Source organism: Muscardinus avellanarius (genome assembly GCF_963383645.1).
Source record: "Muscardinus avellanarius genome assembly, chromosome: 10".
In the NCBI taxonomy this organism is placed as follows: Eukaryota; Metazoa; Chordata; class Mammalia; order Rodentia; family Gliridae; genus Muscardinus; species Muscardinus avellanarius.
The window spans coordinates 90,358,691-90,374,769 of record NC_137796.1 but is presented as its reverse complement, the minus strand read 5'-3'; the positions used below and the strand labels follow the sequence as shown (position 1 = coordinate 90,374,769).

The 16,079-nt window shown below is 55.0% G+C and overlaps 1 protein-coding gene across 1 annotated transcript; it reads left to right on the top strand.

The window, feature by feature from the left end:
• Positions 1-216: 216 nt before the first annotated feature.
• On the top strand, positions 217-15,596 carry RABEP2 (rabaptin, RAB GTPase binding effector protein 2; the record flags this gene model as incomplete). The annotated part of the gene is made up of 12 exons (XM_080702804.1): positions 217-405; positions 848-1,057; positions 6,314-6,471; positions 9,990-10,100; positions 10,355-10,702; positions 11,345-11,440; positions 11,516-11,614; positions 12,462-12,611; positions 14,335-14,512; positions 14,739-14,794; positions 14,988-15,104; positions 15,495-15,596. The coding sequence occupies exons 1-12, from the start codon at positions 345-347 to the stop codon at positions 15,594-15,596; spliced, it is 1,686 nt and encodes a 561-aa protein (XP_080558930.1). The 5' UTR covers positions 217-344.
• Positions 15,597-16,079: the final 483 nt, after the last annotated feature.

Below are 16,079 nucleotides of genomic sequence, written 5' to 3'. Positions count from 1 at the left end.
CAGGACGCCGCCCCGGCCCTGGCCGAGGGGCGCGGCGGGAGGGCGGAGGCGCGGGCCGGCCCCGGTGGCTGTAGCGCCGGGAGGTGTAGCTGCAGCAGCAGGCCCAGGCCAGGCGGACCGGAGGCCGCGCAGACGCCCCCACCCCGGCCGGGGAGGCGGACCGGCCCGCGCCGTCCACTCGGGAATCTCCGCCCGCGCCCGGCCCCCTCCTCGCCTCCGGCTGGGGCCTCGGGTACTGGGCCGGTCCGGAAACAGCCGAGCGGATCCGGAAACAGCCGAGCGGACCCGGAAGCGGCGAGCGCCGTCACCGGGGAGTGCGGGAATCCGCCGTTTGCGCCGAGGCGATGGCGGCTGCGGCTCCGGCGGCCGCGGGCGAGGACGGGCGGCTGCGGCGGCCGGGGGCCGGTACGTGGGGGCTCGTCCGTGCACGCGGGGGCGGCGGGGCCGAAGTCGGCGGCCGGGTGGGGGTGCAGAGGGGAGCCCGGGAAAAGGGGCGGGGCCACGCCGCCGGGGGAGGGGGCGGGGCCTGGAGCCACCGGCGCAGGGGGCGTGGCCTGGCGACTGCGAGGCTGGGGCCGGAGGCAGGGGAGAGTGAGGCTCCGTGAGGGAGGGGGCGGGACCATTAGGAGGGAGGGGTCACGGCGAAGGAAAGGGTGAAGCTGGGAACCCAGCTGTAAGCCACGCTGGGCTGGGCCAGGTGAGGAGGGGCGTGGCCAGGTGAGTGGGCGGGGCCAGGCGAAGGTGGAGTTGCAGTATTGGTTGCAGAACTTGCTGATTTGATGGATGGTGTGGGATGTTGTGGATCCTGGAAGTGATGAGAAGAGGGGCTGATCCCTGTACTCCGCAGCCCTGGACGCCCAGCCCCAGGACGGGGCAAAGGTGGAGGCCGAGTCAGGTGAACTTGGCCGTCTTCGGGCCGAGCTGGCAGGCGCCCTAGCAGAAATGGAGACCATGAAGGCTGTGGCGGAGGTGAGCGAGAGCACGAAGGCCGAGGCCGTGGCTGCGGTGCAGCGGCAGTGCCAAGAGGAGGTGGCCTCGCTGCAAGCCATCCTGAAAGGTGAGAGGGTCACATTCCCGTAAAGGGGAGTGCAGGTTGGATAAGTGGTGGGCAGGTTAGCAGGGCATACCTGTGGCCCAGAGTTCGGCCTCTTTTTCTAATTTGCATAGAGTTACCGAGTGTGATGACCGCAGCACTGTCAGTTACAGCTAAGTTTAGCTCTGAGTCGCTGCCTGTTTCTTTGCCCTCTGCCATTTCTTCCCCCTCACTGATGACTGATCAACCCTGAAGATGAGCAGGAAACTTCTCAGTTCCCCGAGCCAGCCCCATTTTAGTCTGGGCTTCTGGGCTACAGAATGAGCGCAGAGCCCAGTCTCTGTGAGTCTAATCCCCCGGGTTCCTTCCTCCCCTGCATGATCCTCTCTTCTCTCCTCTTGGGAGACCCCAGGTCCCCAGCTGCTCCTACTCCCTGGCTCTGCTCAGGGCTCCCATCAGCCCTCTCCTGCACTCTGGCCAGCCTCCTGCCTGACGGGTCTTCCTCTGTGGTCCGGCCTTGACATTGGCTTCCAGACTAAACTGCCTAAAATCCCATCCCGCGTGCTGTTTCCCTTTCTAACAAACAGCTACTCGAAGCTCCAGACTTTCCTGGAGCATTTCCCCACACTTGTAAGCACCCAGATACCTGTGCAATGTAGTTGTATCTTTGTACTACTTACTCTGTTATTTACTTAATATTTGTTGTTTAAATAGATCAACCTTTTGTGTGGGGGGGGGGTACTGGAGATTGAACCCAGGGACATTCTACTTCCAAACTATACCCCAGCCCTATTTTCCTTCCTTCTTTCCTTCCTTTCTTTTAATACTGGGGGTTGAACCCAGGGGGCTACACCCAAACTTCACCCTAGCCCTATGTTTACTTTTTATTTTGAAACAGTGTCTCAAAGAATAAAGGTAGGGCTAGGGTGTGGAGGGTCTCCCTAAGGAGCTGAGGCTGGCTGCAAACCTGCGATCCTCCTGTCTCAGCCTCCCAGGTACTGGCATTACAAGTGTGCACCACCATTCCTGGCTTATTCTTTTTTTTCTTTTGCAGTTCTGGGGATGGAACTCAGGGGCATTCTACCTCCAAGCTACACCCCCAGCCCTATTTTTTATTTTTTTATTCTAAAACAGGGTTGCAAAGGGCCTCACTGAGTAGCTGAGGCCTCACTAAGTAGCTGAGGCTGTCCTCGAACTGTGATCCTTCAGTCTTAGCCTCTCAAATGCAGGGGTTACAAGCATGTGCCACCCTGCCCGGCTTTTATTCTTTACTTTGTTTTTTTGTTTGTTTTGTTTTTTCAGTACTGGGGTTGGAACCCAGGGGCATTCTACCTCTGAGCTACACCCCCAGCCCTGTTTTTTATTCTTTCTTTTTTTCTTTATTTATTTTTTTGGGTCTGGGCATAGAACCCAGGGGTATTCAACCTCCGAGCTATTCCCCCAGCCCTATTTTTTATTCTTTATTTGGAAACAGGGTCTCACTAAGTTGCAGAGGGCCTCACTAAATACTGAGGCTGTCTGCAAACCGCAATCCTCCAGTCTCAGCCTCCTGAATGCTCGGATTACAAGCATGTGTCACCATGCCTGGCTTATTCTTTATTTTTTAAATTTGAAACAGGATCTCACTGAGTTACAAAGGGCCTCACTAAGTAGCTGAGGCTGTCCATGAACTGTGATCCTCCTGTCTCAGCCTCCCAAATGCTGGGATTACAAGCGTGCGCCATGCCTGGCTTATTCTTTATTTTGAAACAGGGTCTTACTAAGTTCCGGAGTACCTCATTAAGTAGCTGAGGCTGGCTGTGAACCTGCAATCCTCCTGTCTCAGTCTCCCAAGTACTGGGATTAAAAGTGTGTGCCACCACGCCTGGCTCATAGATCAACCTTTCAAAAACTTGCATACATTTACTGACGGAAACTTTTTACCTCTGTACGAAAAACAGGGTGTGTTTACATAATAACATTTGCCAGCCTTTGTTGAGCACCTGCTATGTGCCAGGCATAGAGTTAAATCAATGCCTTTTGAGTATCTAACCTTCATAACGAAGCCTATGACAAAAGAACTATTATCCATCTCCATTTTACAGAGGAAACGTTGAGGTCCAAGAGGTTAAATAGCCCAGGTCATACAACTAGAAGCAGAAGATCTGAACCAGGAAATCTGGCAACTGAACTTGTACTTCCAACGTTAGTACACATTAGGACAGATATCTGTGCAAATACAAAATGTTCACGTTCTACTGAACGTCGCCTCTTGGCTTCACATTCAAGGCCTTGGGAGCCATGCATGGCTCAGCCTGCCGGCATCTCTCCTCATGCACCCTCACCCTCTGACCTGCGGCCATGGCCCCGCCCAGGCACACCAGCCTCTGCTCAGGCTGGTCCTGTTACCTGATGTCTATCCCCTCCTTCTCTGCATGCCAGCGCCCTCTCCTGGCCGAGTAGGCAAGAGCAAGGCTCCTTCCTCAGGCCCCTCAAGCCTAGGAATGGGCCCCTCTTGTTCTCATCCTAAACTCGTCCTGGCTCCCTTCCCCACTGGACTGTGAGCTCCTGGTGCAGGCTTTGTGTTTGATTAATGTCTCTATTTCCAGAGCCCAGAGTAAATATTACTATTATTAAGTATAAGTTGAAACTGGTGTATATTAGCTCTCAGCTCTTTAGCATTTGTTATGGGATCACTTGGACAGTTTGTCTCTGGAGCAGATACTTCCATCGATTCTTCAGCTGAACAGTTGAAGTCACAGAGAAGCCGGGCATGGTGGCGCACACCCGTGATCCCAGTACTTGGGAGACTAAGACAGGATCGTAGGTTCAAGGCCAGCCCCAGCAACTTAGCGAGACCCTCAGTAACTTAGTGAGATCCTGTTTCAAAATAAAAAAATAAAATAGGGCTGGTTGTAGCTCAGAGTAGAATGCCCCAGGTTCAATAGCAGGACCACACACAAAAAAAGTCATAAAGTAACTATTGCTCTAACAGGAATTTTAGCCTATGCTACTGTCTGCAGTTTTCATTGTAATACTTAAAGTGTGCAGCCATTATTATTATTATTATTATTATTATTATTATTATTATTTTGCAGTACTGGGATTCTACTGGCATTCTACCTCTGAACTACACCCCCAGCCCTACTTTTTATTTATTAATTTTTTTTGTGTGTGTGTGTGGTACTGGGGATGGAACCCAGGGACATTCTACCTCTGAGTTACACCTCCCACCCTATTTCTCTATTCTTTATTTTATTTTGTTTATTTATTTATTTATTTTTGGTGGTACTGGGGGAGGAACTCAGAGGCTTTCTACCTCCAGGCTATACTCCCAGACCTTTTTTATATTTTATTTGGAAACAGGGTCTCACTAAGTTGCTGAGAGCCTTACTAAGTAGCTGAGGCTGGCTTCGAACCTGTGCGATCCTCCTGTCTCAGCCTCCCAAGTGCGGGGATTACAAGTGTGCGCCACCACGCCCAGCCTTCTATTCTTTATTTTGAAACAGAGTCTTACTGAGTTGCAAAGGGCCTCACTAAGTAGTAGCTGAGGCTGTCCTCGAACCGCAATCCTCCTGTCTCAGCCTCTCAAATGCTGGGATTACAAGCGCGCTCCACCACGCCCGGCTGCAGCCATTACTTTGAACTACATACATTATGGCATGCTGGTTCCAGTCATTATTGCAAATGGAGTCCTGTTTGAGTCACAGAAATCAAGTACTTCATGGCTGTGCTCCAGAGAGGGAAATAAGGATTTTTGGTATCACAGATCCTACCCAGCAACCAGCTAGTGACTATTTGGAAATTGCTGGCAACTATTCTGCCCAAGCTTGGCTGCCTATCTTGCCAGGTCTGGTTCAGCCTGGTTCTGCCAATAATTCTGATTCGCGGGCTGTGGTTCACACAAACCATTCAGTCCCCGCCTTGGTTTCCAGCACGCTGAGCTTGGGTTGAGTGTCATGATCTCGGCTTCTGCCTTACGTCCCTCTTGGTGATGTCTGGGTTGGATTTATATGGTGCGATTGATTTGCTTATTTATTTATTTTTGTGGTCCTGGGGGTGGAACCCAGGGGCTTTCTACCTCCGAGCTATACTCCCAGACCTAGTTTATGTTTTTATTTGGAAACAGGGTCTCACTAAGTAGCTGAGAGCCTCACTCAGTAGCTGAGGCTGGCTTCCAACCCCTGCGATCCTCCTGTCTCAGCCTCCCAAGCACGGGAATCACAAGCGTGCGCCACCACGCCCAGCCTGGTACAATTGATTTGGAACTCAGTCTTCCAATTTTCTTTTACCATGTGTATCAGGACAATTTCTTGTTAACTAAAATGGCATTTTGATGTTGGGTTATGCAGGGATCACTTCTTCAGTTGAACACACCTGAGAGATAGACTGTCCAGTTGACCCTTATTACATACCAGGAGTACTGGGTGCCTTCCATGGTCATCTCGCTTACTCCTGTAGTAACCTCATGAGTTAGTAGCACCCCGTTTTGTAGTTAAGGACACTGATGCATCGAGAAGCTGAGGTCTGTCCCCGCAGAGCCTGCTGTGGACCTACTGGGGTGGGTCGCCTTGTAGAAATGGGCAAAGCCAGGCGCGGTGGCGCACGCTTTTAATCCCCGCGCTTGGGAGGCTGAGACAGGAGGATCGCGCAGGTTCGAAGCCAGCCCCAGCTACTTAGTGAGGCTTTCAGCAACTTAGCAAGACCCTGTTTCCAAAAAAAAAAAAAAAAAAAAAAAAAAATAGGTCTGCGAGTGTAGCCCAGAGGTAGAAAGTCCCTGGGTTTCACCCCCAGTAACACCAGAAAAAATAAAAAGAAATGGGCAGTGCAGCCAGGCATGGTAGCACACGCTTGTAATGTCAGTACTTGAGAGGCTTTGAGAGGCTGAGACAGGAGGATCGCAGGTTTGAGGCCAGCTACAGCCACTTAGCAAGACCCTGTTTCAAAATAATAACCCGGGTGTGGTGGCGTACACTTATAATCCCATAGTTGGGAGGCTGAGACAAGAGGATTGCCGGTTCGCAGCCAGCCTCTGCTACTTAGTGAGGCCCTGCACAACTTAATGAGACCCTGTTTCAAAGTAAAAACTAAAAATATAGGGCGAGGAGTGTGGCTTGGAGGTAGAAGGCCCCTGGATTCAATCCCTAGTCCCACAAAAAAATATATCTATAAAATAAATAAATAAAAAGGGCTCGTGGTATAGCTCAGAAGGGGAATGTCCCTGTGTTTATCCTCAGTACCACAAAACACACACGCACACTGAAGCAATGTATTGACAGCCTGTCTGTTCCCACCCCGCAGACTCCATCCACAGCTATGAAGCCCAGATCGCAGCCCTCAAGCAGGAGCAGCAGCAGCAACAGCAGGACCGCGAGGAGAAGGAGCGTGAGCTGGGCCGCCTGAAGCAGCTGCTGTCCCGGGCTCAGCCGCTGGACTCCCTGGAGAAGCAGATGGAGAAGGTGGGGGTCGGTCGCTCCCCTGGGGCTCGGGCAGGTGGAGCTGCCGGGGTCACGCTCCCCGCCAGTGGGCGCAGGGAGCCGAGTAACGACGGGGCTACCGCGTATCGTGGAGCACCTGGCAGGGTCCTGGCTTGGCCCTCGGGCTGGCGGTGACCAAGTTCATTCCCTTCCAGGAGCAAGGTCAGTCCTGTAGGGGGCAGGAAAGTAGCACTTGAGGGCGCCTCTCAGCAGAACAGGGCGGTGCACACCTGTAATCCCAGTACTTGGGAGGCTGAAACAGGAGGATCACAGGTTTGAAGCCAGCCTCAGCAATTTAGAAGACCCTGTTTCCAAATAAAAAAGGGCTAGAGGTGTAGCCCACAGGTAGGATGTCCCTAGGTTCAATCCCCAGAACCACTAAAAAGTAACACACACACACACACACACACACACACACACACACACACACGTATGTATTTAAAAATAAAACAGGAGCTGGGCGTGGTGACGCACACTTGTAATCCCAGCATTTGGGAGGCTGAGACTGGAGGATCGCGGTTCGCGGACAGCCTCAGCTACTTAGGCCCTCTGCAACTCAGTGAGACCCTGTTTCAAAATAAAGAATAAAAAATAGGGCAGGGGGTATAGCTTGGGGGTCGAATGCCTCTGGGTTCCATCTCCAGACCCTCAAAAATTAAATAAATAAATAAATAAATAAATAAATAAATAAATAAAACAGGGCTGGGAGTGTAACGCAGTGGTATTGCACTTACCCAGAATGCCCAAGGCTCTGCCCAGTTCAGTCCCTGGCTCTGCAAATCATCATCATCATCATCATCATCATCGCAGGAAGTGTGTATTTCTGAACGTTTAATCTTTCAAAGCACATTTACATCTTGACTTCATTCGACTCTCACCGCAGCCCTGTGAGGGAGGATCTTAGTTAGTATCTCCTTTCCTGCACAAGGAAACCAAGGCTCTGGGTTACGGAAGGAATTGCTGAGTTAGAAAGACAAAGACCAAACAGGAGCGCACAGCAAAGTAAAACTCGGCCCCACAGCTTCATGGCAGAGAGGCTACTTGCGTGCAGAGCGCTCCTCTGAGCACTTGCACAGGTGGTAGAGAGGGCTCTGCTTGGGGACGGCCCCCAAGCCGGCAGGGGGAGCATCGGGTCTGCGGTCAGGCAGGGCTGGGCCCGCAGCCCCTGTTCAGCAGCCATCTGTCCGTCCTCTGGGCACCTGCAGATGCTCCAGGGCCTCGGGTGGGATGGGGTGTTTTTCAGGCCACACAGGCTTAACCTGACTGTTGCAACTGTTCCTGCAAAAGATAGGAATTTGCTGGGCGTGGTAGTACACACCTGTAATTCCGGCACTTGGGAAGCAGAGACAGGAGGATTGCAGGTTCAAGGCTAGCCCCTGCAATATGGCAAGACTCTTAGCATCCTAGCAAGACCCCATTTAAAAAACAGATATGAGGGCTGGAAGTAGTGGCGCACGCTTGTCATCCCAGCATTCGAGAGGCTGGGACAGGAGGATCGCAGTTCACGGACAGCCTCAGCTACCTAGTAAGCCCCTCCACAACTTAGTGAGACCCTGTTTCAAAGTAAAAGAATAATAAATAGGGCTGGGGGTGTAGCTTGGAGGTAGAATGCCCTGGGTTTCATCTCCAGTCCTGGGGGGGGGGGAATATATATATACACACATACACACACACACACACACACACACACACACACACACACACACACACTGGGCGTGGTGGGACATTGGGAGGCTGAGACAGGAGGATTGTGGGTTTGCGAGCAGCCTCAGTTACTTAGTGAAGCTCTCTGCAACTTAGTGAGACCTTGTCTCAAAACGAAGAATAAAGAATAGGGCTGGGGGTGTAGCTCAAAGGTAGAATGCGCCTGAATTCCATCACCAGTACCACAAAAAAAGAAAAAAGAAAAAAGAAAGTTCTGGGGGTGAGCCTGGAAGTAGAATGCTCCTGTACCAATGTACCTGTACTGGAGACTGGTTCAGTCTCCAGTACCAAGAAGAAAAAGAGTGACTTGGAGGGTTAAATTGGGTTTATATGGGTGTTTGAGTGTTTGGAGAGGGAGGAATGACCTGGACAGGGTCTTGCATTCCTGTAATCCCATCTACTTGGGAGGCTGAGGCAGGGGGATCACAAGTTCGAGGCCAGCCTCAGCAACTTGGTGAGACCCTGTCCCAAGATAAAAATGATTAAAAAGGGCTGTGGCTCAGGGGTAGAGCGTGCAGCAAGCATGTGCACGGCCCTGGAGTTAGTCTCCAGTACCTAAAAGCATATAAGGAGGAAAAGGCCGGTTTTAGGGAAAGGTGCCCGGCGGCTTCTGAGCGCCTGGTGACACAGGACCGTGCTTGCTGACCTGGCGCTTGTGGCAGGAATAACAGCGCCAGTGCATTGGTTCAGTTTCGACTGTCTTCAAGAGCCAAGCGGAGATTGCCTGGGGCTGTTGGCTCTGCAAGTTCAGCAGGATACCAAATTGAAAAGAGACCGAAAGGAATGGTCAGCCTTGTCATCAGGGGAGTATGGGAAGACATGTCAGTTAGGATGAGGCTTAGCTGCCTGTGACTTGAAAGCTCTCATTAGCAGTGCTTGACAGAAGTTTATTTTTTCTTTAAGTCCAGACTGGTATAGCAGCTCAACAAGTCATTAGGAAGCCAGGTTCCTCCTATATTGCTGTTTTGTCATAGGTAGCAGATTGCCTCGTGGTCCAAGATGACTGCTAGAGAGCCAGCCAACATATCCACAGTCCAGCCAGCAAGGAGGAGGAGAAGGCGAAGTAAATCAAGGCACACCCTCTTCCTTTAAGTTTTCCTGCAAGTTCACACATCATACTAGCTGGAACTGAGTCATGATCATCTGTAGTTTCAGGGAAACTGGAAAATGTAGAGGGTATTGTAGAATTTAAGCCAGATGCCCCGCTAAAAATCGGAGATTCTATGATTTAAAAAAAAAAAAATGGCTGTTGGGGCCGGGCGTGGTGGCGCACTCTTGCAATCCCCGCGCTTGGGAGGCGGAGACAGGAGGATCACGCAGGTTCGAAGCCAGCCGCTTGCTCTGGCTTAAGAGACCCTGTTTCCAAATAAAAATATAAAAATAGGCCGGGCGTGGTGGCGCACGCTTGTAATCCCTGTGCTTGGGAGACAGAGACAGGAGGATCGCGCAGGTTTGAAGCCAGCCGCGCGCACTGACTTAGGAGACCCTGTTTCCAAGTAAAAAAAATGTAAAAATAGGTCAGGGAGTGTAGCCTGGAGGTAGAAGGGCTTCCAGGAACCCCAGTACCACCAAAAAAAAAAAAAAAAAAAAATGGCTGTTGGGGAAAAAAAGGTGTGAGCTTGGCCCCTTTACCTCCTCCCCTGGGGCAAGTCATATTCTCACATCCGATGAGGGGTGGGCAGCACCGTCTAGGAGACAGATTGGAGGAGCTGGCGCGCTTGAGAGAAAGCCCCCAGCGGGCCTGAGGGGTGCAGGGGCTCCGAGGGGACTTTGGCCGCCCAATCCCATCCCCGCAGGCCCACGAGGACTCCGAGAAGCTGCGGGAGATTGTGCTGCCCATGGAGCAGGAGATCAAGGAGCTGAAAGCCAAGCTGCTGAAGGCGGAGGAGCTGATTCAAGAGATCCAGGTGAGACCGGAGGATCGCGGTTCTCGGGCAGCCTCGGCTACTTAGGCTCTCTGCAACTTAGTGAGACCCTGTTTCAAAATAAAGAAGAAAAAAATAGGAGAGGGAATGTAGCTCGGAGGTTACATGCCTCTGGGTTCTATCCCCAGACCCGCAAAAAAAAAAAAAAGAGATCCAGGTGAGGGGTGTGGCCAGAGGCGCGGGAGAAGAAGGGGCGCCCAGGAGCCGGCCCCAGCCTCTTCCTGCCCTTTCCCTAGAGACGTCCCCGGGACCCCTCTTCCCTGCACGGCTCCTCGGAGTTGCTGCCGCTGTCCCGGAACCCATCACCCCCGCTGGAGCCCCTGGAGGAGCCGAGTGGAGACGGCGGTGCCGCGGCCGAGGCCTTCGCCCACAACTGCGACGACAGCGCGTCCATCTCCTCTTTCGCCCTGGGCGGGGTGGGCAGCAGCGCCTCCCTGCCCCGCGGCCGCCACGGCCTAAGCCCCGAGCAGGAGGAGACGGCCTCCCTGGTGTCCACGGGCACCTTGGTCCCCGAGGGCATCTACCTGCCCCCACCTGGCTACCAGCTTGTCCCTGACACCCAGTGGGAGCAGCTGCAGGCGGAGGTGCGTGGGGCGGGCAGCGGCGGCCGCGCACCTCTCTAGAGTGGTCTAGAGCCTGGGCTGCAGCCAGAACCGGGATGCCACGGGATCTTAGGACCAGAGTGGGCTGTGAGATGGAAACCATAGCACAGGAGCTGAGATCAGGGGATGGGGGAGGCACGCCCAGAGAGCAGGTGGAGGGGACCGCGCATCCAAAGGCCCCGGGGTGTGCAGACCCCAGGGTGTCTGCGGAAGGGGAGGGCGTCGAGGCTCTGGCGGGCCTGCCCTGCAGTGTACATTGTAGGACGCGCCTTCAGGGTTCACGTGGGGAGAGCCCTTCCGGGCAGTGCTCACTAGGCCTCTGTAGGCATGGCTGTGGTGGCCCGTCAGGAGAACCCTTGGAGCCAAAGTTGAGCCGTATGGTACTGCCTATACCAGGAGATGGCAGCAAAGAGGGAGGGAAGCCGGTGGCTTTGGAATCCACCTTGGAGGAGCCGGCAGGGCCGGGAGTGGATGCCGGCAATGAAGGCAGGGGAAGAGTCCGCACGATCCCTGCCCTGGGGCCTCTTCCGGCTGAGGGAGTGCGTGGATACAGGGCTGCCTAGGCCCGCAGAGGAGGGAAGGCCTCCCTCCTGGGAGGTGGAGACTGAGGTCGGGTCCTGGCAGGGGCGGCAGCTGCAGAAGGACCTGGAGAGCATCAGCCGGGAGCGGGACGAGCTGCAGGAGGGCCTGAGACGGAGCAACGAGGACTGCACTAAGCAGGTGGGCCCAGCCCGTGGCCCCAGGGCCTCTGTCCACCGGCCCCAGCCCTCCTGACCCGCCCTCCTCCCACCCCAGATGCAGGTGCTCCTGGCCCAGGTCCAGAACTCGGAGCAGCTGCTGCGGACCCTGCAGGGGACCGTGAGCCAGGCCCAGGAGCGGGTGCAGCTGCAGATGGTGAGCACTCATGGGGGGCCTTGGGGGTCTGTGGAGGTCGAGGCACCCGTGCCAACCCCCACATTGGTGCCAGGAAGGTGCAGCGTTCAGAGGCAGCCTGGTGGTGTCCAGAGCTGTGTGACTTTTAATTAACCCTCTAACCTCAGAGCCTTTGTCTCTTGCCATCCATAAAATAGAGGCAGTCGGGACCTAGTGCGCAGGATCAGAACGACTGAGAGCAAGGCAGGTGCTCACCGAGGCCAGGTGTGAGGAGGGACGAGCTGGTGGGCAGCCTGGCCGAGGAGGGGCCGGGGCGGGGCTGCCACTTCTCACCAGCTCAATGCACCAGTATAGTCTGGTTTTTCAATGAGCAGCCAGAAATCTGGATACATGTGTATCATCTTTCAAAGTTGGCAACTACCTGAAGGTTTTAAGAAAGGTATATGCAGCCAGGCATGGTGGCACAGGCCTGTAAGTCTCAGTACTTGGGAGGCTGAGACAGCAGGAGTGCAGGTTGGAGGCCAGCCTCAGCAACCTAGTGAGACTCTCGGCAACCTATAGAGACCCTCTTTCCAAATAAAAACAAAATAGGGTTGGGGTTGTAGGTCAGCGGTAAAATGCCCCTGGGTTCAATCCCCAGTGCCAATAAGTAAATAGGCTGGGGGTGTAACCTGGAGGCAGAATGCCCTTCCGTTCAATCCCCGGTACTGCAAAACAAAACAAACCAAAAAAACAACAAAAATGGGCAATAAAGGGATTTCTTCCTTTCTGCGCACATTCAGGGGCTGGGCTTTGGCCATGAGTCTGGGAGGGGCTCAGGACCACGGAGTGTCTGTCCTGCCCGGTCTCATGGTCCCTCCGTCTGCAGGCAGAGCTGGCCACCTCCCACAAGTGCCTGCACCACGAGGTGAGGCGGCTGAATGAGGAGAATCAAGGGCTCCGGGCCGAGCAGCCGCCAGCCTCTGTCCCCCCGGATCCGCGCCAGGCTGAGGAGGAGGCGCTGCCCAGCTCCGTGCAGGTGAGCGGAGGGCGGCACCAAGCGCCCAGGCCCCCTGCCAGCCCTCCTCCCAGGCAGAGCGGAGCGCCAGCCTCTCGGGCCACAGACCCGGCTGCCGTGCCGGCTGGGCTGCCTCGGCCGACGCACTTGCCTTCTCCGAGGCTCGGTTTCCTTATCTGAGAAACAGGACCCTACCGTCTTCCTGGCATGGCCCTAAGAGAAAGTTACTGCTTGACACATAGGAAGTGGTGATGTGGGGTATTTGCTCTAAGTGACTTGAGGCTCTTAGAATTGAATTCATGGTAACTTGGTTCCTAACAGGCTGCCCTTGTTGGTGGGCACATGGCCTTTATTGGTTTAGTTTATTAATAAGATAATTTTTTACAGCTGGACATGGTGGCATGTGCTTGTAATCCCAGCATTCAGGAGGCTGAGACAGGAGGATCCGGGTTGATGGCCAGCCTCAGCTACTTAATGAGGCCCTTTGCAACTCAGTGAGACTTGTTTCAAAATAAAGAATAAAAATAGGGCTGGGGGTGTAGCTCGGAGGTAAAATGCCCCTGGGTTCCATCCTCAGTACTGCCAAAAAAAAAAAAAGATAATTTTGTATTTTACAAGTATAAAGGTCACCTGGGACCCCTCCCTGCTCTGAGGATTGCAGTTTCCATCACTTCTGTGCATCTTCTGTCTCCTCTGCTGTTTCTCCTTCTTATTCTTTTTCAGTATAGTTTTTATTGCGTAAATTAATAGTGGTAGCTGGGCATGGTGGCACACACTTGTAATCCCAGTACTTGGGAGGCTGAGACAGGAGGGTCGCAGGTTCATGGCCAGCCTCAAATACTTAGTGAGGCCTTGCACAACTTAGTGAGACCCTATTCCAAAGTAAAGAATAAAAATTAAAGCTGGGGGTATAGCTCAGAGGTAGAATGCCCCTGGGTTCAATCCCCAGTACCACATAAACAAACAAACAAAACAAACAAATGGATGCGTAATTATAGTAGCTTCAGAGCTTGACAAAGGCATCTCTTGATTGATCTCTGTAATCTTTTTTTTTTTTTTTTTTTTGGTGGTACTGGGGGTGGAACCCAGACGCTTTCTACCTCCGGGCTATACTCCCAGACCTTCTTTATATTTTATTTGGAAACAGGGTCTCACCAAGTTGCTGAGAGCCTCACTAAGTAGCTGAGGCTGGCTTCGAACCTGCGCGATCCTCCTGTCTCAGCCTCCCAAGCGCGGGGATTACAAGCGTGAGTCACCACGCCCGGCTTGATCTCTGTAATCTTATGAGACTTTTGTTTTGCCTTTTTTTCCTCTTGGTTCTGAAGATTAAACCCAAGTGTGTTCTACGTCTGAGCTAAGCCCCCAGCCCTATTTTATTTCTTAGTTTGAAACAGTCTTGCAGAGTCGTTGAGGATCTCACTAAGTGGCTGCGGCTGGCCTGGAGCCTGCGAGCCTCCTGTCTCAGCCTCCCAAGTATTGTGGTTACAGGTGTGAGCCGCCGCGGCCGGCTGTCTGGGAGCCCGCCCCTGCACAGCAGGCCTGGCCACGCTTCCTTCATTCCCACCGCCAAACCACAACGTGTTTTTCCATCCTCTCAACGTGACCTTTGGGTGCCTTCCTGTCTTGGCAGTTTCCTCCTGTCCCCTTCCTCCTGGCAGTCACTGGCTGGCCTGTGGCCTCCCGGGCCCCTGCCCTCCTGCTCCTCTCGTGCCCAGGCCCAGCAGGCGACTCTCGTCCCTTCCAGGAGCTGCAGCAGCTACTGTACCGCACACGGCAGGAGGCGCGAACCCGGCAGCAGGCCCGGGAGCATGAGGCGGAGCGCCTGAGGATCGAGATCGTGACCCTGCGGGAGGCGCTGGATGAAGAGACGGCGGCCAGGGCCAGCCTGGAAGGGCAGCTGAGGGTGCAGCGGGAGGAGACAGGTGAGGGAAGAGGGGACGAGCCACCTTCCCTGCTGCCAGGGTGCCTGGCCTCCCCTTGGGGATGCCCTGGGCCCCAGGTGGGCAGTGAGAACTGGCCTTGACTGCTCTCTCCCTCCCGCAGAGGTGTTGGAGGGTGAGTATGGACGGGCACATGCGGGCTGGCTGCGTGCGGGGCAGGGAGCCTGTGTGCGCCTGACTTCCCGCCTCCCCGCGCCTGACTCCCCAGCCTCCCTGTGCAGCCTGAGGACGGAGACAGAGCGGATCCAAAAGGAACAGAGCAAGGTGAGCAGCCTGGGCTGGACCAGGATGGGGGACCCGCAGCCACGAAAGAAGACAGAGCCAGGCCCATCTCCATTGGGCCAGAGTCCCGTGGTGTTGGAGGGGCAACTGTGGGGATGGCCCTCTGTTAGGGCCACACAGCCTCCGGTCTGGCCTGAGGCCCAGCTGGCCCTAGCTCAGCATCCTGTCCCCCTAGGCCCAGCTCACAGACCTCCTCTCAGAACAGAGGGCTAAGGTGCTACGGCTGCAGGCCGAGTTGGAGACCAGCGAACAGGTGCAGAGGGACTTTGTGCGGCTGTCCCAAGCCCTGCAGGTATGGCGCCGCCCCTCCCGCCCAGCTAGCGTGGCTCTGCTGGCTTGTCCCAGGTCTTGGAGGCAGTCCTCCAGGTGGGGGAGTCCTTTTCAACCCATAGGCCCGGCAAGAGCCTTTCCCCCGAGCTACTGCTCAGAAAGAGTGGAAGCCTCCTGTGCATCTTGGCCAGCCAGGAGGCGCCCTGGAGCGGGCTGCGGGGTGTGCAGCCCACCCCGCAGCGGCCAGCTGCACCCACACTCCCTCAGGCCGTGGGTTTGGGGAGGTGGGGTGGCCACCACCGAGGTGACCCCTGGGTATCCTGTGCCTGGGCCCTGCCCTTGGGGGCTGGCAGGTGGGGTAGAGCTGCATTTCCCCACAGGGACCCCCTATGGCTCTTGCCCAACCCCACAGGTGCGCCTGGAGCGGATCCGCCAGGCGGAGACTCTGGAGCAAGTGCGCGGCATCATGGATGAGGCGCCCCTGAGGGACGTCAGAGACATCAAGGACACCTGAGGGCCCCACCCCGCTTCCTCCGCCCTGGGGAAGACTGTCTTCCTGCACTCCTGAACTGCGAGGCCTCCCCAAGCCTGGGGCTGAGGAGCTGGGGCCACCGCTGCCCAGTACCTCCTCCCAGAGTGGCTGGGCCTTCTGCTCTCAGGGACGACACCTGGGTGAGGGTCCCAACCCTCCCGGAACCAAAGGTGCAGGCCGAGCCCTGCGGCTTCCTGGCTGCTATGCTGCCTCCTAGGCCCCAGCCCTCCTGCCCCGCCCAGCCAGCCGACACCAGCCTCTGCAGCATCAGCCTGTCCCGGTCGAGGCACAGCCGAGCCATGTGGCTGGACACCTCTGTCAGTGCCAGCCGGTCTCTCACGCACACCCTGGGACAGGCAGCTGCTCTTTGGACTGCATGACACTAAGACGCTTGTCCATGGGGCTTGCCATGGGCCCCAAGATGTGCACGGAGGCGAGGCCAGACTTTTCTGTCATTTATTTTCA